General features: G+C 37.6%; 1 protein-coding gene across 1 annotated transcript; it reads left to right on the forward strand.

The window, feature by feature from the left end:
- On the forward strand, positions 1-27370 carry LOC140139112 (uncharacterized). The gene is made up of 11 exons (XM_072160893.1): positions 1-118; positions 3682-3990; positions 6252-6608; positions 7656-7949; positions 10010-10174; positions 12965-13294; positions 14069-14322; positions 17772-17918; positions 19414-19591; positions 20040-20081; positions 24459-27370. Exons 2-11 carry the CDS (start codon positions 3684-3686, stop codon positions 24629-24631), a joined length of 2247 nt encoding a protein of 748 aa, XP_072016994.1. The 5' UTR covers positions 1-118; positions 3682-3683; the 3' UTR covers positions 24632-27370.
- Positions 27371-27840: the final 470 nt, after the last annotated feature.

Raw genomic sequence — 27840 nt, forward strand, 5'->3', positions numbered from 1 at the left:
GGCCTATACCGGTATCGTTATTGTAGCAAGAAATATCTCTTTTATTTGATTATTAGGAAGTAAGGAATTGAACTGAAAAGCTGAAAGTTGTCTTTAAAAGGGAAGGAAGACGATAAAGGTGAGGCCAGTTACAATTGTTTTGTTTAAAAATGTGATTTCATGATTTCAAATTGATGTTTTAACATCATTGAATACAGATTAAAATCTGTATTCAATGGTGGACATTGTTTTTGTGTTGTGTTTCCGGGTATGTTAAATTTCTTCATTCATGTTTATTTTAACACCAATGGACACATATTAGAGAGTTTGCGAAATGCAGTTCAAAGGCATAAACTTCAGTCTAGGGGATTATACAGAGGATTTAATAATAATATTCAAAACCACTCTGACATGAAAGCCTCTAGAGGCCAAAATGAACGTGAAAATCGATAGTAGGCCTAGTTAGGGGCTATGCAATAATTTCCGCTTTCCAACACCCCTCTCGGCCCGTCGAAAAATCTTTGCCCTCCCCCCCTTTACACATGCCGAATTTTTAAGATCCCAATTTGCAAACCTTAAATGGTCTAGATATATGTTGCTCCGCGTAGCGAGCAGGAAAATGTGCATATTAAAGCGTTTCTATACCTATACTGTTTTCCTAAGCCTTTTAGAGCGTTTTATGTTAAAGGCGCCCCATGAATGTGTGCCAAAAATCGCTTGCCCCCCCCCTTTCGACTGGCGACAAATTTCTTGCCCCCCCAATATTAGGCCCTACCCTCACCCAGGGCTCATAATTATTGCACAACTCCTTGAAGCTATATGTCATGAGAAATATGAGACAAGGGGAAACACCTTAGAAATAGGCCTATCATGCAAGAGTTTGTGTGTTATGCCATGTTTTAGGGGAAATCCCTTTCGTTACAGAAAACAAACTCGTTGAGATTTATTAATATCATATAGGGGGTTCCCATATTGCTCAATGTTCAGTGCATTGCACCATTAGGGGAATCCCTGATAATATAAAGTGATATGAAATCATTTTAGAATTCCCCCATAAGTAAATGTGACAGAATGATCTATGAGTATAAAAATGTGAGAGTTTGGGTTTGCTCTTTGCAGAATATCATGAACGATCGTAAACTCTCTACGTGTTGATCATACTGAGTTGTGCTTCAAAAAGAGGTACATTTGAACCAGTTTATATAGCCAATAATGTGCTATTTTGATACCACAAAGGAGATTTTGAGTACACGATATGCTCTTTATCACCAGAGGATTAAAGTAGGCCCCCTATTATATTTGGCAAAAATATTTGCAAACAATATTTTACAATAACATTTTAATTTTTTTTAATGTTCTTGTAGTGTGTTTTCATACAAACGTTTTCATGACCGTTATAAAACCCGACATTTCGACATTTAGTCTTATTAAAGCGTATTTACCAAAACTAAAACCTAACCTATTTAAAAGGTTTTAAGGGGGCTATCATTTTCTTCGAAAGGGAGTCCCAAATATAAGGGGGTCATAAAATTTTTGAAGACCAAAATGTATGGAGTCACGTGACCACAGATTATAGTGTGTTTATTTGATTCAAAAAGACTGATTTCAATACAATTTTAGCCTGTTTAGAGGGTAAGGTGTATCGGTGGTGGTAAGGGGGGGGGGGCATAATTTTTTGTTGCCGAATTAAGGTGGTCGCAATTTTATTGACGCCGACGTTTTGTAAATTTAAGAATCCCCCCCCCTTCCGAAGAAAATGATAGCCCCCTAAAAACGTTTTGTGTTTGCTGGGTATCTAGTTAGAAGACCAAATATTGGAAATTTCTTTTGGTTTGGGCAAAAAGCACGCCACATGTTGTTGAAAATTAGTAATTTAATTATAATTAATATTCTGTTCCAAACCTCATGGCTTGAATATACTTTTGTGAGTGACCATGGCGTAAAAGTCCGGCGCTAGCGAAAATGGCTAGGGGATTAAAGAAGTATTTTTGATTCTAGCATCCTCTTTTTACAGTCGTCTTAGGGCATTTAAATAAAGGCACTCAATTTAATGCCCACGTGACCAGATGGGCGCTGACATTACAGCGTCTGGACAGGATGTCTGGAAAAGTGACCTTTGGCACAGCGGGTGGTCTTCTTCCTGTGTATAGAGGTTATCCACTTTACTTATGTGTGACTTCTAACAAAAGGTGCTGATTCCTGTAGTATTCCTCATTCAAACCAATTCAATACACGACCTCGGAGTTACCTGCATGACTTTGGCGGGCTATTTTGAAACAGTGATATTGCACATGCAGGTACTTCTTTTGAAAGTCCTAAAGAAGGTATAACAGTCGCTGATAGGATATGCAGCTTATAGAACACGGATAACCTCTATTGCAATTGGAAATGCGGGATGCATGTCCAAATTTTCTAGGAAATTTGTAGTATTGTTGTAAGAGTTTCCGTCGATAACTTTTTTTCCGTCGATCAAAACTTTCAAAATTTAGTTCTTGAAAACATACTAAAAAACAGAATCCCGCAATGTATAATTAAGTTGCCTTTTAAATTTTCAGCAATTTTGATGATATTTGTCTGAAAAATTCCTATCTCTTAGCATTGTAGCACATCTACTAATCACTTGGTGGTCTTGGTATGGCGGAGCCCATGGGTCACGTGGGCATTAAATTTAGTACCTTTTATTTAATACCCTATGGTAACTGTTTTATTACATCTTCCAGTATACATCCACGAAAAAAGCGTATTCCCAAAATTTCAGTTGATTCCAAGTTTGCGTTTGTGAGTTATAAACTAGTTTTATTTTGGAAATATGTGCTTATTTAACTTAAAGGAGTATTTCGTGATCCTAGCATCCTCTTTTTATGACATTTTTTTTTTTTTATCCATGAAAAAAGCTTATTCCCAAAATTTCAGTTGATTCCGATTTTGCGTTTGCAAGTTATGCATGATTATGTGTATTACACTGTTCCAAATTTCAAATTTCACGATATCTTTGTTAAACGAATTAATATGCAAGACATTTTTTGTACATAAACTTTATGTAACCAGAGGTTTCCAGTGATATAAAAATCTCAACTTTTTTTGAGAAAACTGGGGGGTGATGCTGTGGATCACGAAATGCCCAAGCATGAAGCGTCAAGTTTGCGTAAAAGCCGGCAACCAAATTATTAATTTGGGTGTGCTGAATTTTTTTGCTGAACTTTTTGTCTGCCAACCTGTATTTGAACCCCGTGACCTTAAAAAAGACCCCTAAAACCCCTGACGATACAGGGGGCAAAAATTAAACATGCTCCAAATTCACTAAAGAGCATGTCAAATTATTCTTCTAATTTTAGTCCATCAGGCTCATTTTGTAGCTCAGGCTAGTTAAATTTTTGTCTCTCAGGCTCGTTAAATTTTTGTCCCTTAGGCTAGTTAAATGTTGTCTCGCAGGCTAGTTAATTTGAAGCCACTGTCACCTTCACTCAACACTGTCCACCACTGACAGGGTGCTTCCAGTATCTTATGCAATGAAGACAGGACATAATATATCTTGACCCCTTCTTTCAATATAATGATAGTCTCAAGCGGGGGCAGGGGGCTGGAACCCATCGATTTGAACCCTTGCCCCTGCCCCCCCATTAAAATTAAAATTTCTTTTATTATCTTGAGTATTTTATTTTGTAATTCGAATAGATATTATTATTATTATCATTATTATAGAAATGGCTTTGGTATTAAACGACAAAGAATTAAGCGACAAAGACATCATTGATGTAGCTTATAATGCCAGTCTTGCTTACGAAGACATACAAACTCTCTACATAAAACTCAATATAGACAGAGCTGATATTGACGATGCTAAGAGAGCGGCTGATACACTAGATTTTAAACTACAGGCAACGAAAGTGCTGGAGCATTGGCGGAATACTAATAACATTAAGGCCACCAGGAGAGATATCCTACATACATTACAGGAATGTGACTTGCTGGAGGCCAACGACATTTTAGAAGAGAAGTGGAATCTTGAATGTGAGCATCATGTTCAAACTCAATATGAAAATTAGGTCATGTACATTCCACAATTATTTACAAAGTGCACCTTTGTTATAGCTCTTTTTGACCTGTTTGTTATATGTTTGTGATACACAAAGATATTGTTCAAGCTGTGAGTTTTAAAAGATATCGTGCGAAAGGATCCATTCGATTATATCATTACTAAAGGGAGTATTATGCTTTGAGAATCTTGATTTTTGGTCAAAAATGTGGGGTTTTTTTACCAATGTGATTTTTGGTCAAGAATGTGATTTTTGGTCAAAATGTGATTTTCTCGATTACATTTTGTAACCCTTTAAAAAGTGGGTTCGCTAAACGGTGTTACAATATCTACACGCTACATCATGTACGGTGATCGTGGACTGTAAGCTGATGCAAAGACCTCCGATATCGGGTGAAATTGGTCACCAATTTCAGTTTGAGAGTGCCAGATATCCAGAATAATTGGCTTTAAAAAATAAAGTATAGGATGGAAGATTCTTAAAGCATATAATGACCTAACTTGGTCACAACTATCACTGACCATGCCCATACATGTCTCTTGAAATTCGTGGGGTCAAAGATCACGTTGGGGTCACAGGGGTCAAAAGCGAGATTTCAACTCAAAATACTACTTCTCCCACAAATTACGTAAGACAGTAACGCCACTTGCACACATGCATTGTTATTACCCAGTGTCTGTAAATCATGCACAGATTTGAAGTGAAAGGTCATTAAGGTGTTACTTCCGGTGTAAAACCAAATATCTTCAAAAAAATTATTAGCTAAGAAAAACACAGCACAGTGACGGTATGTAATGAATTGGTGTTACCCAGTGTACATGTCATGAAGGGGACACTTCCGGTCCAATACCTCTTCTGCTACAAATAACATAGCAGAGTGATGCTACGTGCACACATGCATTGACATTGGCCAATGTCTATGGAGGGTTCATATATTTTGGGATCAAATCTTATTAAGGGGTCACACATCGTCGTCATCGTCTTCATCTTCTTCTTCTATCTTCTTCTTCTTCTTCTTCTTCTTCTTCTTCTTCTTCTTCTTCTTCTTCTTCTTCTTCTTCTTCTTCTTCTTTTTTTTCTTTTTCTTTTTTTTTCCCCTTCTTTTCTTTTTCTTTTTCTTTTTTTTTTTTTTTTCTTTTCTTCTTCTTCTTCTTCTTCTTCTTCTTCTTCTTCTTCTTCTTCTTCTTCTTCTTCTTCTTCTTCTTCTTCTTCTTCTTCTTCTTCTTCTTCTTCTCCTTCTTCTGTCGACCTTTACATTTGCTCTAGCACTCACATGCTTACACTGATTTTGGTCACACCTGTCACTGACCATGCCACTACATGTCACATAAACTCGTGGGATCAAAGGTCACATTGGGGTCTCAGGGTAAAAACGTTATTTCAACTCAAAATGGTACTTTTCCCACAAATTACATGGGATAGTAACACCACTTGCACACATGCATTGTTATTACCCATTGTCTGTAAATCATACGCAAATTTGAGGTCAAAGGTCACTAAGAGGTTACTTCTGGTGTAAAACCAAATACCAACAAAACCAGTTATTAGATAAGAAAAAGAGTGATGGTATGTTCACACATTAATTTTGCATACCCAATGTATATGTGGTATTTTTTATTTCAGGTCAAATGTCATTAAGGGGCCACTTCCGGTATAAAACGAAATGCCAAAATGCTACTTATTCCACAAACTACGTAGGACGGTGACGCAACGTACACACATGCATTGCTATTTATACCCAGTGTCTATGAATCATACACAGATTTGGGGTCAAAAGTCATTAAGTGGTTACTTCCGGTATAAAACCAAATACCTTAATTTTATCAGCCAAGAAAAAGCATAGCACAGTGACAGTATTTTCACACGTGAATTGATGTAACCCAGTGGATACGTGGTATTTATAATTTGGGGTCAAAGGTCATTAAGGGGTCACTTCAGGTCCAAGAACGAAAAACCTTTGAAATGCCCCTTCTGCCACTGATAACATGGCAGAGTGATGTCACGTGTACACATGCATTGACATTAGCCAATGTCTATGGGGTTTTCATAGATTTTGGGGTCAAATGTCATTAAGGGGTCACAGCACGGCTGTGTCCATTGTCTTAGACCACAGTTTTGTCTAGTCTTTATTTTAACTGATTGATATTGAATTTGTTCCGTCTATTGAACTTTTGAAGGCCATATAGTTCATGAGCAGACTTTATACTCACGTACGTATTTTCTAATTTGTTCCAGGGGTTATGGGTTATAGCCCGGGTTATAGGGTGTCTGATAGTGACATATATTATTTGGCAAGCGATGCCAAACTTTCACACGACCAATTACAGCGTCTCTTTCGAGAACTTGAAATAGGAGAGACAGATATTGAGCATGCAAACCTTAGAGCAAAAACCGGAGATGCCAAACTCCAGTCAATCTATGTAGACATGTTGATATTCTGGCGAAAACTAAATCGGAGAGCCACGAGAGAGACACTTATTGATGCTTTGAAACGGTGTGACTTCATCGAAGCGAAAGAGAATCTGGAGAAAAAGTGGAAAATACAGAAAACATTGACCCCAACCTCTCCAGGGAAATACTTTACTTCTTCAGGTAAATACTTTATTAATTAAAGTGTGTGATAGACGTAGGCCTACGTCGTAGGCCTATCGAATACTCGATTTCTACTGTAAGGTGTGTTTAGACGGTAGCCTACTTTTGTAAGTACTTTCGACCCAGCATTTGAATTACACTGCTTGCAAGTATGTGTCCACACGGGGCATACTTGTAAGCCCGACTCACAAGTAAACGTGACCTTCACTGGTACATTATGCCAAAGTTTGTTTTTAATAGTATCTAGTTTGATTATGCACAATCACAGTCTAGTCCTATTATGGTCAACACTTACAATATTTTTTTTGCGAGTTGCTGCACCAAGTCTTGTTCACATGGGCCTTGGGCCTACTTTTGAAAGTAGGTCGTGTAAGATATCTTACATGTAAAATCGTCGAAAAGTAACTTGCATGTAACTACTTGTAAGTGCGTTTACGCGGGCACTACTGTTAAGTTTACCTTTGACTGTAGTTACTGTTGACAGTAAGTTGACTTTACTTGCGACCGTCTGAACAAGCCTTGTCAATTCTGAGCGAAACTGAAAATTGTGCCTAGGGCTGGAATCCTGCAGGCCTGAAACTATATTAATTGTTTCTGACATCCGCAAGTAAACAAGCTTAGGGATGTACCATTAGATATCAAGGGGGTCTGGGTAGTTTTTTGGGAGAAAATCCACCTTGGACCAGAGAAAAACATGGTGTCAAGGGTGAAAAAAATAGGTCACAGTTAGTGAAGAAAAATTAACCTCACATTTGGCAATTTTAGCAAATTTTCTCGTGCTTCGCGTGAATTTGTTTTTCTGTGAGAGGAAACATTTGATTCACTCTTCTTCACAGATTTTCATCAAAGTCGCAAGAACTAACTAAAAGATTAAGATTTAGCTATGCTTCATTTGGCAAAACAAGATAATAAATGTTTTAATAAAAAAATAGTTCTGCAGTTGTTTCTGGAATGAGGAGTAGTAGCAACAAGTAGTAGTAGGCCCAACTTTCTTTTTGTGAGGTCTTTATATTATGATTGACGTTTTACAATTATACTTCTTTTCAGGCATGGCACAAATTGAACCACGTCAATTTCATGATGTCATAGAAGAGCTATCGTTAGCTCAGCTAACAAAACTATTCCAGCAGTTAGGCCTTAAAGACACAGAAATTGAAAAGGCGAAATTGAGTTCTGGTTCTAACGATGTCACATTACAAGCAAGAGAAGCCTTTAAATTTTGGGTTGAAATCCGTGGACCAAATGCAACGCTGGAAGCAGTTCTGGAAGCATTAACACAATGTAGATTCATAAACGCCCGCCATGAAGTAGAGAAGAAATGGAAATGGATATTAAAAAGTAGTAAGTCGTAATATAGTTACCAAATTGCACGAAATTGCTAACTGCCCAGCAAACACAAAACGTTTTCGACATCATTCGCAAAAGGTTATAAAAGGTTGTCAGAAAACGTTTAAATGTCGGGTTATATAAAGGGTATATTAAGAGTATAAAACGTTTTCATAACCTTAACAAACATTTTTGATAATCTACTGCTCAGCAAACAAAAATGTTTTACAGAAAACGTTTAAATGTCGGGTTATATAAAGGGTATAAAAACGTTTTAATAACATTCCAAAAACATTCTTGAAAACTTGATACAAAACATTCTAAACAGAATGTTATTTTGGGGTTGAAAAAATATTTTGCGAAAAATGTTTGCCCAAAATATTTTCAATAACGTTTTAAAAACGTTTTCATGACCTTTATATAACCTTACATTTAAATGTTATTAAAAGGTTTTGAAAAAACATTTTAAGAACATTTCTGTGTTTGCTGGGTTCAAATATTTTAACATAATGTTATTTAAGTATTGACACAATATTTGGCAAAAATATTTGCAAAAATAGTTTACAATAACATTTTTTGAAAACATTTAAAAATATTGTTGTAGTGTGTTTTCAAACAAAACGTTTTAAAACGTTATCGTGACCTTTATATAACCCGACATTTTAATGTTATTAAAACGTTTTTACCTAAACCAAAAGCCAAAATATAACTTATTTAAAACGTTTTTAAAACGTTTTTGTGTTTGCTGGGTGGCTGATCTATACATAGGACCAGGACCAAGAGAACCATCTCAAACATCATCATCAAAATTGTCTGTTTGAAAGATTACATGTACAATCACGACAACGGTATAAACAAAAATTCCCAAAACCATAGACTGTCTTCGATGATACCTTAATTTTGTCGAAGGTTTTGGGAATGATGTTAGCATTTTAAGCACTTGTACTAGTCCTTCAAATCATAACATTACGTTTTGTTAGCTGGAGAAATTTGATCACGTCTCACCTCCTTTGTCAACCAAATCGACGGTAATAACTCTTGTACTATAGTGAGGGATCAACATTTAACCACAAATTGCCTCGGTCAAAACTCACATCCTGGGAACTAAATAGGCCTACCACACAATGTAAGTTTTGCTCATTGACCTATGTGTGCCATATATTGCCTCTAGCTATAATGACAGCCTGGTGATGTAGTCAACACAATGACAGATACCAACCTCAGGAGGGAATTCAATTTTTGATCAATTCTCTCCAGGTAGTGAAACGTAATGATTTCTACAGCTTCTGACGATTTAAAGGAGGAGGATCCGACTTCATCCCATGATATTTCCATCTTGCTTGAATGACTTTGTTTCAATTCAGTATTTCAATCCATTTTGATATGGGAGCCAGAAATGTGTATTTGAAATCTCATAGCCTTTATGAATATTAAGATCTAGACAAAACACCTTTCAATCCTATTAATTGAACATTCACAATTCGTGGTGTTATCTTTGACCACGACATGAAGATGTCGGATCTCATTGCCCATACATGTCTCTATATTCCTGAACCAATAGATAATCTCTGGATGATCAGGCGAATTTTTGATTTTGATGCATGCAACAATGCAGTCGTATACAGGGCACATGTTTTTCTAACCCAGATTATTGCTGATCCATAGGCCTAAAAAATTTTGTACACACATTTTAAGCTGGCCTTGGATTTTTTTTAAATTTTTAAAAAACAATTTTGAAAACAAAAGTCTACGGTCGGGGCCTATTTTTAGGGTCGGTCAGGTTACGCCATTTAAACAAATATTTTGACAAACTTATTGCGATAGTGTTGTCTGTTCCAGCTCTATAACAGCTCATTTATTTCTTTTTACACCTTTTGGTGTATTATTGTAAGTTTTTGGAATTAGATATTTACTTAAACAAATCAATATACATGTCTTTCAGTTAACATACCCATACCCAGCCTGCATGAAGTACTAAAGGGAAGTGAGTAGATAATTATAATATATCAATGGTAGCAAACATGCCAATGGTTATTAAGAAATAACCATAAATGTGTGTATTAATTAATTCTCAGCTCCAGGACAATATTCGGAAGCAACTTCTTCTGCAACGCAATCAGCATACAAGGGTCCAACATTTAGAACGCAACGTTTAGCTACATCCTCATCTGGATCAGCAGCATCGTCTCCAACCATAGATGTAACAAATTCAGCAACAACATCCCAACATCAGCAAGAAGGTATCGATTTGTGGGAAAGAATTTCTCGGCCACGGGAGTTCATAACAATAGAGAGATTGCGATTTACCAAACGACGTAGACCTATACGTTTTTACGTACGTTAATACGTACGGTTTTACGTAGGTATGCATCGCATGAGGCCACATACTTAACCAACGCTCGTGTGGTGGCGCGATGTCCTATAGTCAGTCATCTGGCGATTTGTTTTGCATGCAATCAGCCCGGGGTCACTGCTCCCTACGTCATACATAAATTCGAACACACGCCGCAGCTACATACAGAATACTCAAGTCCAGCGTGCTAATCCATTGGACCACATTGGTAGCCAAATTGAATTTTAAACATATGTGACCCGTTCTGACAAAACCAAGAACAAGTCGCATTTTTGACATTTCATAATTTGCATAAAAATGTAAGCATGAGACAATAAGCTTTAAAATTACCTTTCAATACCTTTCAAGATATGGATAATTTTGTAAATGATACCTTGATATTTTCATGAAATTGCTATTCTGAGTAATTGGGCTAATAGTTTCCTGCCTTACACAGGATTGAATAGGGATTATCATAGTTCAACTGTCAATCATTGATTAAATACATCTCTTTTAGTAGGTTAAGTACTTTCAAGGATTTGAACGTCCACTTAGTCGCAAGGTCAAATACCATTAAATTAGGAATTCAAAAATTTGATTTTTTTTATGGAAATGTCATCTTTAAAGGCCTATAACTCAAAAACATGCCTGGCGACTTGTTCCGGGTTTTGTTGGAGCTGGTCACATATGCTATAGGCAACTCCAACATTTATCGGGTATAGAATAGAAATACAATAATACGTGTACTGTGCTGCGCACAATATATATAGCGATTTTGACTGCATCGTGCATGGTATATCGGTCCGAGCAAAGGGAGCCTGCCATTTTGCTTGTAGGTCTATAGTCCCGGGGTATAGACGTTGGGTTTCCCCCTTATATTCAAGATTTTCGCATAGCACCCCCAAGATAATAATGGAAGATTAGATTACCATAAAAACAAAAACAGTAATCTATATTGCACCACCCTCAGCTGTACAAAAAGCACATGATATTTTGACTATAACATTGGTAGGGAAACACTCGTTCTCTACGTTTCCTTTAGCTCGACACGAGGTAAAATCAGCATGATATTTCAACGTGGCACGTACGTTTTAATGCTACGTTGGAGTCCAAAATGTGAAATCGCAATGTGATTTTTACGGAAAGTATCACACACATTTCAATGACCAATCTTTGCGTATGAACATCGCGTATAAATTATTCAATTTTTAACACTTCAAACGAAAAAGGATCATAATAATAATTAGACTTTCCTTCGTATGTTCATTATCCTTGACTGTGCAAATCTTCAAAACTGGCTAAATACGTGACCTCGCTTTGATAAAGGTGAGTGGTTTTGAATAGATCGACGTCCGATACCTACGTTTGGAAATCGCAGTCTCACTAATTAGTAAGTTTTTAGCGGGTTCGCCGTCGAACAAGTTCAGAACTGTCAAGCTTTGCGTCATTTCGTCCGGACTCAGGAGCAGCTCTGAATATGCCCCCCCCACTTTTAGAACAGATTGACGTCCCTGCGGTCACAAGTCCTGCTAAAGCTTGTGCATGTATAAATGGCTTACATTATTTCTTTGCCGGGTGATAATTTTGCAATAAAATTGTCATTATTCTGGTCTTATCAAACATTTGTTTGATAGTCCGCATTTGATCTTATTTACATGGTGCTGAAAGATTGGCTCAAATTGCCGAAGTTGCTTTTCCTGTGTATTACCACTCTCTCGAAAAGGTGGGTTCTACTCTTGTTCAGCATCAGCATCGAGCTTTTTGCTTACGTAATTTTTCAACAATTTTTCAACCTAAGCTTGGTAGAACGACACAGCTTTTCACAAAGTTATCATCAGGTCTTGCAATAAAAAAAAATCCAAAGTATGCCCTCAATAGGGCCATAAACAAATTGGTGCACACCAACAGTCTTTAATGAATGCATAAAGTGTACTGTATCAGTCTTTGTAACTTGGTTAACGTGAATATTGAAATCTCTCACGATATGCGGCAGTAATCGCCGTAGATGAGTGACGAGTTGATCAAAGATATTATCAGGCGGGGAGTGGCATTGATGGTCGGAGCGGAGAGAGCCGGCAAAACCGCTCAGCCGTATGACATCTTCCATATACTCGGTTAGCATGGTTAGTTTTATGGGGTTCATTATCGAACCCCAACGGTTTTAGCTTGTATTTATATTATTTATTAACATATTTCAAGCGTTTTAAAATTTCAAAATAATTCAATTCAATAACACGGTTGACGATGGAAATTTACTGAATTGAGAGAATGCACGGCGCCCACCACCTGGATATTATTGAGTGAAAAGGCTCCTCGTTCTTATTCAGAGTGTCTTTTCCTTTTCGACGTATTCAGGTGGCTTCTTTCAGCAACCTAGTGGTCTTTTCATGCAGCTTCTCTGTCAATAACTGTTGAATCTTCCCAATTGATGGTATTAGTAGAGGCAACATGATCGGTGATAGCTGACTTGTGACAGTCTAATTTTGATTGTGCCACAAGTTTGCATCAACTTTATAAATTAACCCAATGCATTGTGAATTGTGTTGCCAATATCTTCTCATCTTTCACTTTGATTACTCACAATTGCTTTCATGTTTGCAAAACCCACGTAATATCATTTTTCCTTCAGAAAAGTATATTACCTACAATGCCTCGGTAATTATAAGATGAAGTTAATGTTATAATCAATGATTTTCAGCAGGTGACGCTTGTAGCAGTTCCAGGTATTCCAAATATTCAGCAACTCTGGGTCACAAGAGAAAAGAAGTAAAAGTTCCCAATACCCGTGTCAGGCTAGTCATTCCAGAAGGGGCAATTCCTGTGAAGAAAACTGTTGATATCACCGTTTCAGTTTATGTGGATGGGAATCGTCACCCTCCTTTACAAAATAACCAATTTGTCCTGGGACCAACAGTGTGCATCGAACCACACAGTGCAAAATTTCTCAAGCCAGTAACCTTAATTCTACCGCATTCAGCTCGAAACATCACAGCCAGAAATATAACAGTTTGGTCCAAGATTGCAAAAAGTAAGAACTTTTGTCATGGGATCGAATTCTATAATCGTGAGATGCTACAGTTTGTCCACTCTGAAGTACAAAGTGACAACGCGCGCGTATACAGCGCGTTAACAGTGTGTAGTGCTGCGCCTCTGCTGCAGGTATGCGTGCCTTCAAAGTCGGCACAATGTGTGCGTCCGCGTCTGTACTTTGTACTTCAGAGTAGACTGACTGTGTAACCAAGTAAATTTATAATATGAAAAAAATGAGAAGCATTTATCTGTTCCATATTATTTTATTAGAACTAACTGATCAAAGATGATCAGCACTCTCAAGTAGTAGCAACTAAAGCAACATTTTCAATGGGTATTTATAAGTACATTTTCGAATTTGCAACTTTTTCATTTACTTGGTTGCCAAGCAATAATTTAGGGGCTATTGAAAAGTAAAATGTATCAAAAATGTGTAGAACATAATTGGACTTCTTTTTGTTATTTGAGTTTAAAAATTTGGTGCACAGGTGTTGTGTTGAGAAAGTAGGTATTTGGTGTTGTGATGTGTTATCTTCATTATATTAAATATGTGTGTGCAACCAAAATTGTTGTCCGTTTTAAAATTAAAATGGCAAATTTGTGTGCAAATGTGTATACATTTGTCCGTGTAAACTCATAACGAGACCGGATTAGAGGGACGATTTTTACCCCTTAGAAATTTTGCTCGGTACGCTACTGGATATGTTTGGGGATATGCTATGAATAGACTGTTATAACAATTGAGAACAATTTTGTTTTTATACAATACCAGCTTCTCGGTGGAAAATTTTATTTGACGGAGCGACTGAATCAGATGCTAGTAAATCGTTAACGGTTCATGTCACAGAAAGCAATGTAAAGATAAGAGTCACTCACTTCAGCCGTTTTTCAGTTCTTCTTTCGTACATCACTGGATGGCAACAAACCCTACAGATGCAGATGAGGCCATATATGTCTCCTCCTTGTATAAAAGATACAAGCGTGATTCACATACGGGTTTATATTCTAACAGAGGATCAGACAAAGGTAACCATGACGTAATCATAATTCAAAGCATAAAGACGAATTTCATAGTTCTAGTCCAATAAAACAGCACTTACTGTGGACGTTTCGGAATCTGTCAGATTCCTTTATCAACACTGATGTTGTTGTGACGACCTTCTGTGTACAACTCGTTGTTGCTTAGCAACTTGGTTGCCAGTTGGTTTCTTCAGGAGATCGTCAAATACGTGAGTTATCGATCTCCTGAAGAAACGATCTCCTGAAGAAACCAACTGGCAACCAAGTTGCTAAGCAACAACGAGTTGTACACAGAAGCTCGTCACAACAACATCAGTGTTGATAAAGGAATCTGACAGATTCCGAAACGTCCACAGTAAGTGCAGTATTATTGGACTAGAACTATGAAATTCGTCTTTATTTTCAATAACAGTCCTGAAGAACATGTTCAGTAATAATTCAAAGCACTTTAATTTATCTGTTTTATATTATGCTTACATTTCATGAAAGATGGATGGAAATCACCTCTTATGTAATAAAGTTGTATCACAATAATAAAGTCCGTCCGTCCTTTTTCTGGATCGGGAAATCTCCAGATCTCACAGAATGATCGTTGCATTGCATAGTATGTAAAAACCTGGGTCAAAATATGGTGAATGTGACAGAATGAACTTTTTAATAGAACTGAAGTAATTTTAGGTTCTTGTGATGGTAAAATTATTAATCCTACCAACTTTGTCAAGTACCTTGGGGTGAAAGTGTTGTTGCAAAGTCAGTAATCAAAAAGGTGTGTAGTAGATTAAAGCCATATTTTAGCATTTCCGTAAAAAAACAGATTAGAATTTTTTTTCCATAAAATGTTAGCTTTTACTGTAAGATCATCCCCTTTAATTTGAGCCGAACATCTGTGGTAAAGCAAAGAAAATCGGAATTTACTACCAGCGCATGTCACTTCATCGGTTGTGCTACGGCACGATTCTTTGATGTGTGTATCCCACACGACATGTGCGTACTGTGACTATGTGTTATAAATATCGTGTACGCGTTCGACTAATGTTTCCATCGTAATAATTAAACGACGGTTCCTGTGTTTTATTCAAAATCTTGGATTTTGACAAAACCACAGTACCTAAAGTCTTGATTTTTGGAGGGTATGTTAGTTTAATAAAGTACATGCAGTACACTCGTGTAAAATAACAAAGTTTTGAAAGATATTGAGGGCGTCCTCCTCAGCAAATGTTACAATATGGCTGTAAGTTTCTTATACATGCTAGATCACTTTGTAACTGAACGAACCCGGAAGACCCTTTGCACTGCCTTTATACAATGTCTTCACTTTCTGTAAAGCTGAAAATAAGCTGAAATTAATGCAAAACAAACTGATTCGCTTCGTATTGAAACTACAATCAAGTAAATTAATGTTGGCGCACTCTGGCATACTAAATGTAAATTGCCACCACTTTCCCCCCGTTCAATGTTGATGAAAGCACTTTTCCCATGGGGCTCTCCAGTCTCCCCAACATTGGTTAAGGGGGAATGGGGGAGGGGAAGGTTCGAACTTCTCATCAAACATTGTTATACTAATTTCACTGCACTGACCGAGCACGGCCGGCCATCAGACCATAGTTTCAGAAGGGAGATGGCATGGTTTCTTCATTTTTTTATTGGATGAAAAATAGATCGGCTTTGGAGCAAAGCTACCTATACCGATGTTGAGGACCAGTGGCATAGCGTGGGTCATCATGTGGGAGGGGGGGGGGTCGACCATGATTGGGGAAACCGGGTCTGATTGGGTGCACAAGCCGTTTTTGGCAATTTCCCTCTGTGATTGGTTTTTGTCGAAACCTCAAGTGTTCCCTTCATCCAATCAAGGGAACAAAATCAACCGAAAGCTAACACTTCCCCCTAAAAACACTTTTTGTCATTAGGTCAACAGATAACGCAATGTTATAGCAAGGCGAATGTGGTAAATCTGTTGAAATTCACCTATCCAAGCACATTTTTTGACCGAAATGTAGGTTTTAAAAGTCAAAACCTCAAGTGTTCCTTACAATATTTTTCAAATTTTATGTCATTAAATGAAAAAGCACACTTATATTGTCCATATACTATCGTCATTAGAATGAGCAATGGCCAATTCTCTAAGTTGCAAATCTTGTGCAAAAAGTTACTATTTTCGCCTGTTTTGTCATATGGTTGTAAATTCAATGAACTATAACTTTGCTAAAGAGCGCTTACAAATTGATATGAATGAGAAGAGACCATAGATCGCTATATAGGGCTCTGTAGAATAGATTGTTCCCTATTGTATGAATTTATACGAGAGTCACAATTTTGCACACCAAACACAGAACAGAGTTCTGCCTGCCCACAGCTGTCAATCATTCTTGTGAAAAACTAAATGACATTCGCTCCGCCTAGCAGCTCCACAATCACAACAGTTTAAATTCAACAACACATGTAAAGCCACATAAAAGTTAACATGGACACAATATTTACATTTATCATATGCAATTAAAATAACAATTATCACCACATTTAGATGCTTATTTTATTAACTTACATTGAAAATATTATTAGTCGATATTTCGTGTACTTTTACTTGTACGGTAATTAAAGAATCACAAAATGGCGTCACGCATGTACTGACATAATTACTTTGTATAGCAGAGATACAAAAATCAATACCCGGAATCGATACACGTGAATGTGCTATGCACGATTTGATATTCAGACGATAAATTTTGGGATACCGGGGTAGAAAATGATGAATATCTCCCGTAATATTTTTTTGCTTGCACTTGAACATATGTGTTGAAAGTATATGATAGTCGTTAGCTTGCGTATTGAGAAAGAACCGTGCGTATTGAGCTCAAAAACTGACAAAATTCTGATTTTATATGTGCCGAACTATAGCGCAGCGTAGGCCACTCGTGGAGGCAGTTTAAAAGCAGATGACCTCATTGCGTATACCATGCTCACTCACACACACATGGGTCAGTCACCAGGCTATTGTCAATAGCCTTAGTCGGATGTCCCTCGGCCCATTATGCGTCTAAAAACTATTAAACAGGTCGGAACAAAATGACCATGCGTGGCTGTGGATTCAACCTACCATGGCGATTTCTGTCATGAAGATATCGGGGCGATGACACTGTGTGACAGTACTGTCCTCAAACTCGGGACTGGTAGATCCACTACCAGTGCTCAATATGTAGTAACCATCTTAACAATAAGTTTCGATGGCTAAAGTAGCCTAAAACTAACTGATGGTTAGATCCGATGTATGCGCTGGGAAAGCTCCATGAGAAAGTCACACTTGTTTGTCATTTTTATCGTATTAGAATAGTTGCAGTCGACCGTAAAGACAATCATTTGGATTTGTTTAGTTTTGACTTCGACTCTTTCCTGCATAAAAATCTGATCCTGGTATCTTTGTTTTTTCTTTGAGCATGTATTTTGATTGTTCTTTTCAGTGTCTTGAAAGCGAAGAAGAAAAGGTGAATGGAGTCCAGTGTGGAGAAATGACACCCTTTGTGCTTTACTTAGATGGAAAGAGTATCTCTTGCCAAATGAAGACAATCAAGCAAAAACAAAAGTGGAAATTAGTCGCAGAAAAAAAGGCAGGAACTTTTTTTTCATATTTATATTCATTTTAATGTTCGCAGAGACTCCTGAACTACAGTGCAGTGACAGAGAATGCTTATTTTTAAACGTTCCATATAAATTAAAATGTTCCAGTCGTAATGAATCAAACATACAGGGTAAGTTAAAAAAATGTGACATAGGGCAAAGAATCGATATTTACGTGAGAACCAAGTTTAAAGTTTCCCATTGTTGATTTTTTTAATATAAATGCTGCACTCAATAATCACCTTTTGTGAAAAAATGAAGTGAATCACAACTACCGTTTAATTTATTTTATGGGTTTTTTTTTACAGCGATACGCAATTTAACGTTTTGTCCACGAGGCACAATTTTTGAATGAGAACACGCATTGCGCAATAAAGACACCAGATCTGAAACTGAAGTTAACCTAAATCAAGGTTGAATTGTTCGTTCTTTCAATTCCTTCTTTCAATTCAAACAAACTTTCTAACATTACTCAATTACTCCTTCATACCTCCCCGACTCCAGCTTCAATTTTACCATTCCCAATATGTCGAACTTAATGGATATTTTGTAATTCACTCCACTTCAATTTGCACACATTTTCTTTCGACATTTGAAAAACCCGCCAACAAATGTGTATGTTTCTTTTATAAAGAATAAACGTTTTTTAAGTAAAGGTAAATATGAAAACAACAACAAACAATGCTTCTTCTACTTAAACAAGACCAGAGGCAATAACAATTTGGGTGCTCCAGTATATATACTTCAGTGTCAATGAGGTTAAGAAAATGGCAGTTGCTCCAAATATACCTTACAAAGTGTGCTGACATTAAAAATGTAGATGACTCGTGGACAAACATATCAATTGGGTATCGCTATAAAATGTGTCATAAAAACAGAACGGTAAATGCTAATTACTTAATTTTTTCACAAGGTCACTAATGGATATCCAGGCCGTTGCAACTCGTATACAAGCGCAATACAAAAAGGTGGCGACAGCGTCGGCTTTCCCTGTGTATTACTCTGGCGTCCGATGGCGTCGCCAACAGGCAACAAATTGATTCAAGGGCGGCGCCATATTGGAAAAGTAAAGAAAAATGCTGCTGCCACCACGATAGTACTAAAAGCTACGTAAAAAAATATGCGTAGTGCTGTGGAGACTTATGCTAATTAAAGAAAAATGCTGTTGCCATCTACGTCCACATGTTGCAAGCGTGACGATCGCTGACCTCACATCGACGAACGGAGTTGCAAGTCCATCGCACTTCGTGCTCTATTATACGTCCATGATATATCATTTATATAACCTTTTCAAACCTAAAAAGTTGAAGCTGGTACTCAAATAAAGATGGATTCTTTGCAGTATTGCATTTTGTTTACTCGCCCTGTAGAAGCAATATAAAATAAACTTAATAATCTCCTCTTCCAAATCTATTTTTCTTTAAAATTGATTTTACTTGCTGTTTTGTGTATAAACTTGTTTTCTATACACTTATGTCTTTAAAGGAAATCTTGTATGAACAGCTGCGGGGCGGTACATACGCCAAGTGTACCTTTACCCTTAAGAAGTTGAACAACGGTGTACACTCGGAGCTACATGGGTTGATTAGTGCTGATCAAGCAAAGCGAAGGCTTTTTGAAGATTCAACAATTGCAAGTACAATGTGTGCTGTACGGAGACAAGGTAGGGGTAAAGTCACTATTCTTTTTAAAAACATTTTATAGCACTAGATGGCACAGGCATGTTTTATGAAAACACGAAGAATATGTATGCCTGTGACCTCCTTTCCATGCCCACTACATATATAATTCCTCTTATGGACTCGCACCGTCCTGATCATGTTTAGGTTCAGACATGGTAAACTGCAATAGTGTTAATAGCAAGGAGTGGAATGATCTTACTATACTGTTGTGAGTCACAGGATATTAGCGGTATAGGCCTATTAAAATACCTTCCAACGTTTGTTAAGAAGATAAGACATGGCTGTGGACGGCGAGATGTAAATTGAGTGATGATGTCAGAGCTCATTAGAGTTTGTCACTCGGTCTATGGCAACTAGTTGTAAAGATTTTCAAAAGGTTCCGAGTTTAGTAGTTTGACCTTGGTGTATATGGTTTCTCTATACTTCTAGGTGCTTCATCATCAAAATCAAAAACAAGCGCCACGGATTCAGGTATGTGTTTTATTATACTTTAACATTTCAACACCCCCGCCTATAAACATCTTACACTTACACACACCCTACACCTTTACCTAGCTCATCCACAATCAGGGACTTCAGGAATGTTCGGTTCGGGCCCTTATGTTAAAGAAGATGGTGGGTGAAGGTGACATAATCATGAGGAAGTCAAAGATAGACCTGGCAAAATTTTACCTTGCAAAAAGTCACTCATTCCGCATATTAAACGTGCACATTATGGAGCAGCACAGTGGAAAGTAGCTCACATCCCCATTCCTGAAGTCCTTCCTACGATAGAGCATGGCTGGATAAGGCAGCCAGAAGAGTTCATATAACCGGTTACCGTTTGGAGAGGGGAAGCTGTTCTTCCTTCACGCCTAGAGGAACTCTTAGTAGATATCAAGGAAGAAGAGGAAGATGTTGATGCAGAAGAATATGACACTGTCTACATGGAATATGACTTCTCAGATATGGAAGACTCTGACAATGACTGGTAAAATGCTAGAAAGACGAGCAAATACTATTACTTAGGTGGAGAGGTGGGCACCCGCAATAGAAAATGTCCATTTATGTATTTATGTCATTATTGAAATGACGTTAACATGTTCAATAGTGAGAAAATAATACTTGTTATAATTTTTAACAGGTTTACATATTTGTGAGAAGAAAGCGGTGGACACCCGGTATAGAAAATGTCCATTTATTTACTTATGTCATTGCTGATGTTAACCTGTTCAATAATGAGAAAAAAATACTTGTTATATAAAGACCTACTGAGCCATATTTTGTAACATGGGCTACGAAGGGGGTGCAACCACCTAATTTTCAATTATAAATGTCATATACCATTATATTTGGAACCAAGGTATTATACCTAATAGCTATGGGTCTCCTTTATCCAGTGATATCAAAATAAGTACAAACATTCCCCACATAATGGCACTATGACGTCATAATGTGAGGGTGCCCATGCGAATTTTGGACATTCTGCCCAGCTAACAATTTTTCGTTGTTACAACGTCGTATAAAAGTTATATAAAGTCGCATCACGTTGTAAGTACGTAAATCTGTGAACTCGTATTCATGTTGTGACAACGTTATTCCCGAACGTTAATGTAACATCATTATGACGTTGTTTTGACGTCAAGTTGAGAACGTCGAAACAACGTCACTCTGACGTTATATCAACGTCCGAAAATAACGTTGTCACAAAACGAATACAAATCAACGTAATTATGACGTCCGTAGATTACATTTTATCGGGGTTAGACCATGACATTTATGCGGCGTTGTAATAACGTGCTTTATTCGTCGAAACAACGTCATAAATTTGCGTACTAACGACGTCCGTAGATAACATTGTATCTGGGTCAGTTCATGACTTTCAAACCACGTTTTAACCATGTGCTTTATATGTCGAGACAACCTGATTATGACATTATATTAATATCCGGCAACAATGATGCTCAATCCCAAAAAGGGAGACCGTATACAAATTCAAAGTTTAGAACTTCAGGAATAGAAGTCGTTACTCTGAGTTTCACGCCTAAAGGTGATCGTCAGACGACACGATGGAAAAATTTTGGCTGGACAACCATCACCTTGGAATGGAAGAATTTACATTCCATGGTGTCAACATCCAAACTATTCCATGTCGTTTTAGATACATATTTGTGTAACGTTTTCTGAACGTATTATTCTGGTCAAACATTGCATCAACATAGAAAAACGTCATAATGACGTTATATCAACGTCCAAAAATCAACGTCGAAAATAACGTTGTCACAACACGAATACGAGTTCACAGATTTACGTGTTTACAGCGTAACTGACAACCTAAGGCGAACGTCGTGAAAACGTAGTGTGTTAGCTGGGTGGCTATATACAAAAGTATAGTGACTATTTCAACCAAACTAACAGGTAAAAAGTCAGTAGCTCTTGGAATAATTTCACAAGAAATGAAAATGATTGATTTCACTGTACAAAACAATGGTGGACTTCAGCTCTGTCTCCCCCCATCTTTGACGGGAGGTCCTAGCCCCAGGTAAGGTGCTGGGGTAAAAATTTTAATCACTCAAATGGGCGCAAAGGATTAATCTACAATTAGCTTAGGTCGTTTGGGCGTAAATACGTGCGTTTTTTTTATGACGGATAAAAAAATCTTCATAGTTCAAGGGTTAACATGTTTGTGAGTAGAAAGCGGCGAACACCCGCTATAGAACATTTCCATTTATTTATTTAAATATCATTACTGATGTAAACTTGTAATAGGGAGGAAACAACACTTGCTAAATATTTTAATTGTTTTTGTCATACAGTGTCAAAAGATGTCTCAAGTTTGACTTTATATTTGAGTGAATATGCAGCTGCAATGATATTTGAGAATTTAAAAGTCATTTTTAGTATTGGTGCTAATTTCGGCGGCCATTTTAGGTGCCACCACAGAAGTACACTGATGGCTGTGATGTTTTTTACCTTTACTTTATCTTAGAAGTATATTAGGCCCGAAATTAAGCCAAAGAGTTATAGTTTGGTTCAGAAAATTCCTGATATATGATAACTTATAGTCTTTTTTTTTCAGTATTTGGCGGCCATTTTGGACGCCATTTTGAAAATACACCGACCCTTAGGACTTGTTTCTTTATATGAACTTGTGTTTATGCTGGGCTCTTTAATTAAGCTAAAAAGATTAGTTTGGTTCAGAAATAGTATATAATACAGTTATTTATAGTGATTACCTGCATTTGGCGGCCATTTTGGGCGCCATTTTGAAAATACAATGACTCTTATTTTTTTTCTTTATATCAACAGTTTATGCTGGGCTCTTTAATTAAGCTAAAAATATTTTTGGCGGTCATTTTGGACGCCATCTTGGAAAATCCCCTTGGGGTCAGTTTATATTTTGGGAACATCCTGATTATGTTTTGAGGTCATCTCAGGAACCTAAAAAGTTGGTTTGGTTTATTTCTGGGGGAGCAAAGGAGGTGCTTCTTGCTCCCCTAACAACTGGTTCTATTTTTGAAATATGTACTTACCTAGCGTCATCCGGCAAGTTTGCGTAAAAGCTGGAAACCAATCTTTTTTTAATTTGGGTATGCTGATTTCGAATATTTTGTCGGCCAAGCTGTATTGAGACCCATCAACCTAAAAAAGAACCCCAAAATGCCAAAATTAAACATGCTCCAAATTCACTTACATATGTGACCCGTTACAGCGAAAGGTACCTTATGTCGGCTGCTACATGTGTCTCTTTTTCCATATTGTTGGCAGAAAATATCAAACAATAATGACCATCTGAAGTGGCGGTCATTTCAAATCATCTCCAAGTCAACAAGGTTCATGAACATGATGAATGTACTCTCATTGTTAGTGGGTGGCTAATACATATCTATACAAATACAATGCAATGCTTTTGTAACCCACCGCTCATGCCACTTGAACAGGGATTAGCCATAGCAAATAAAGACTGAATCTGTATAACAAACAGTTCTATAGACATGTACACGCTTATTATCCTCTACAACAATAGGATTAATTGGTTTAGAATGCATTTGGTACTAGCAAAATGAGGCTAATGTAGCTTCCGACTTAAGGTACATTTTGCTGGGTCACATATGACATTATTTGTCTGATCCCAAAAATGTAACATTTATGTGCGTAGGATCTATACTAGTTACTAAGTTATGAGGCTCAGCAGGTGAAAGATCAACTTGCATGTTCTACATACGTATATGGGTTTAAAATTAAAGTTGGTCCGATTTTTGTAAAAATAGAGGCAAACTATTCCTCAAGTTCAAGGGATTCAGGAATGAACAGTTTGCACTATCTTGGATGTGAAGTTAAGAAGATAGAGGATAAATGAAAACAAAGGCCATTGAATCTTATTGAATCCTGCTGACGTTTTAACTCTTGCTATGTAAGATACTAACCAGACATCGCAGATAATACAAACTATTCTTTTTCTGAAACCTCTAAGCTAGTGGAGCAATTTACCTCAATTTTTACCAACATTGGAGCAACTTCGAATTTTGAATGACCTTGTGTGACCCAAAGGTTGTACGCACATAAACTTTAGATAGCTGGTATCCATGGGACTAGACGAATAATTTGACATGTTTGAAAGAGTTATTGGAATAGAATTAATTTTTGCCCCCTGTAAGATCCTGTGGATATGGGTCATGTTGGGAGGGGGTCTTTTTGAGGGTCACGGTCTCCAACTGCTGCTTGGCAAATAACATATTCGAATTCAGCGTTGCCAGTTTTTACGCAAACTTGATGAATGGAACCATAATGGATCGCAATTTTTCAAAAATAGAACCAGTCTATAATCATTATAGTAAATACAATGCTTTGTGACAATTAACTTTTCAGATCTGAAAAAGATATCTGACAAGGATATTCGTGATATAACAAGCAAGGCAGGGCTTCAAAACGATGACATGGCGAACCTTTTGAGGAGCTTGAAATCAGTGACACTGAAATTGAGCGTGTCCAAGGGATCGCAAACACCAATGATGTTCAACGCCAAGCGAGCAAAGTGCTGAAAACGTGGAGGAAAAAGGAAGGGGAAGCTGCCACAAGAATCAAGATAATCAACGCGTTGGATAACTGTGATCTAAGAGAAGCAGTTGAAATCTTAAAAGAAGAATGGAAGCTTTGATGTTATTGATTACACAATAACCATAATCATATTTTTGTGAAAGCTTCAAGTGTGTTTCAGAAGAATTTGATGGGCTTGATGGGGCATCTTTGAGCACTTTGAGATATCCAGGGTCAACGTTTACACAGGGGTCAACATTTGGGAGTGTTAAAACCATTTCCATGGTGTTTCCTCTGTAATAATAATTTAGAAAATATATACTATGTTGATAGGTCAAAGTATATATTTTTGAATCCTTATGACCAGAAGAATATATGTAAATAGGTTTTAACCAAACCTAATATTCCTCACGCCGTCTGAATTTTCGGCGGCGATTGTTTATTCACCCGCAAAAGTTGTTTTCATATAACTTAGCAACTTAACTTAAGGGCTGGGACAATTATTTTCAATTGAGCATTGAATTGGAAGGATTCTGACATGTTTGCTTTGGATTTTTGCCTTGAAATATTGATCACAGCTACAAAATTTATAGTGCATATCAATGACCAAACTCTATAGTTTTATATTTTGAGCATGATCACTTGTGTATAAAGGTGATAGAAAATATTATGTAAATAGGCTTGTATATGAAGAGCTTTGTTGCAAAACCCCTTACATCCACTTGCCCAATTTTGAGAACACATCAAAAAAATCATCAAAAAAATCACTAATAAATGGGGGTTTGCAACAAAAGCAGTTTTTGGCGAGATGCTTATGTAGGATGAGCATCTCGCCAAAAACTGCTTTTGAGGAAAACCTCCTTATATCCGTGATTTTACCCAAAATGCTGAAATAATATTAGCAAGTCTGAGAAAGGTTTTTTTAACACAAGTCTCCACATACATAAATGACAGCCAGTGAAAAAAATTCACTGACCATCCAGGATTTGAACCTGGGACCTTCAGATCACCGGACCGATGCTCTGCCAACTGAGCTAATGAGTCAGATGGAGAAGAGCAGTGATGTTATTATTAGCAAGGCTTTCTGTCCATTTTAAGCTTAAATAACAAGGGAAAGTGTAAGAAACAACAATGGCTATTTTGGTCGTTTAACATGGAGTTCTATGGGAGACATAAAGTCATAATTATGACTTTATGTCAAAATTGCTCTGTTGACCTACAAGCACAACAAATTTGGCTGATTCCATTTAGGTGTAAGTTGGGACATTACAAATATGCCAAAAAATCAGGTTTGAAAAAAAACCACCCAATTTCATATTAAAAGATTATGGCTTTAATTTTCATTTTAAACGAGTCTGTAGTAGGGGTAGTTACAGAGTTGGCCCGACTGAATGTGCGGACTCCGAAACGCTCCATGGCGAGAGAATGATCAAGACGGGGTTGATGCGCACCTAATGGAAGAAAATGGGAAGCGGAAATCGGAATACATGTATTATTAAGAGAATAAGTACGTTTGTAACAAAAAGTGAGCATAGAGTAATGTCTACAAGCGGCAACAATGGGCAAGTTGAATTGAGATGTTCATAGGGAGCAGACCGATCACAAAATATGATAAGGTACAACATTGTACAACGGAGATGGTGACCAATATGACACTCCCAGGCAACACCTTCGGTTCTGTCTTCCGAGCTCAAATGGTCACCATGGATAACGCAGTACAAGCAGTTAGCTGATATGGTGACGGAATCATTTCTAGAGCGCGAGATTTACAGGAATGGAAGACATTCGAAAATTATGGAGACTCAACCAGTACGCTGCAAATAATGTCTGGGAGTGCGTGGAATATACGCGCCCCACCATCCGTCTTGATTCCGAAAAAATCCAAAGGGCGTAGGAGAGTTAAACATACAGAGCCCTCTAGTTGTCCCCTGAACAGAATCAGAATGGGGACATGATTTGGGGGCATACTATCCCTAATTGTCACTGGACGAGCTGGGGGATTTACATGGATTGACTTGTCAACACGCGTAGAAAGTACACACCCTATTATGTTTACCGAAACATTTCGACAACCCGGCGACCAACTCCCTCCCCCCGTTGGACGTCACGATGGAAGATCACCATTGTGGTCGAAATCTTAACTCTCTGTGCAAAAGAGATCCGTTATCGTCACTGAGATTGTACTGAAAGTCATTTTTGGAGTGCATTTCCTGGAGGCAGTTGGCATGGTACTCGAATGCACTGAAGCTGGAGGGAAAGGAGAAGTGCAGGAAGGGAGTTTTCAGTTGCGCCCGATCTCTGATCAAACTATTCTAGTCCCGAGGGGACATGAAGCACTGATCATAGCAAGACCGGCTCAGAAGACTGACATGCGTGGAAGGAGACCGTTGGAGCCAGGAAAGAGCTAAGAACTGAACCATACAGAACTTATGCTCATGAAAATCTTGGCCGACGTGTTAAACTCACGGAGATACGAACGAGTCAATAGGACTGGCACAACCATGAGGAATCATATCGGAAGTGAAAAATCATGAAATGCGAGAGGAAGAGGAAGTTACTCCTCATAATCCTCAGGATCTGTTGGAGCACAAATCGGCCCTGATTTGGTAAAACGATCTAACTTGAAATTGGGAAATTTTGAGATAAATCCATATCATGGGTAATGTGAGGGCGCTCTTTCCATTGGTGACATCCTAAAATCACCACCATGCCACCAAATAATCAGATTTTTATATTTTCTAAGACATTAGATCTGTTTAAAAATTTATTTTATTCAAAAGAAAAACGTCAAGTGTTCAAACTTCAAAGCTCTTTTTCTCGAAAGAGCGATTTTAATTTCAAGTTAGATCATTTTACCAAATCAGGGCCGAAATGTTGAGTGCGGAAAGTAAGACTTTTTTTGCCGAGACGACATGGATTTGGGTAGAACGGATTGGGTAAAACACCACATCGACGCAAGAGTCATCAGACCCATTCGTCACCGGATCAATACACAGAGGACAAAATAGAAGAGACAGATCTCCAAGTCAAGAAGGTGTTCCTTATTTAGGGTTGAGGCGCCTTATTTGGGGTTTAGACTGCTTTATCTGGGGTTTACGTCGCTTATGTGGGGTTACGGCGCATTATCGGGGTTTATATGCCTTATCTGGGTTTAGACTGCGATATGCTAAGGTAAGGCATCTTAGCCACAGGTAAGGAACGTAAACCCAGGATA

This window comes from Amphiura filiformis, chromosome 18 (genome assembly GCF_039555335.1).
Source record: "Amphiura filiformis chromosome 18, Afil_fr2py, whole genome shotgun sequence".
NCBI classification, from domain to species: domain Eukaryota; kingdom Metazoa; phylum Echinodermata; class Ophiuroidea; order Amphilepidida; family Amphiuridae; genus Amphiura; species Amphiura filiformis.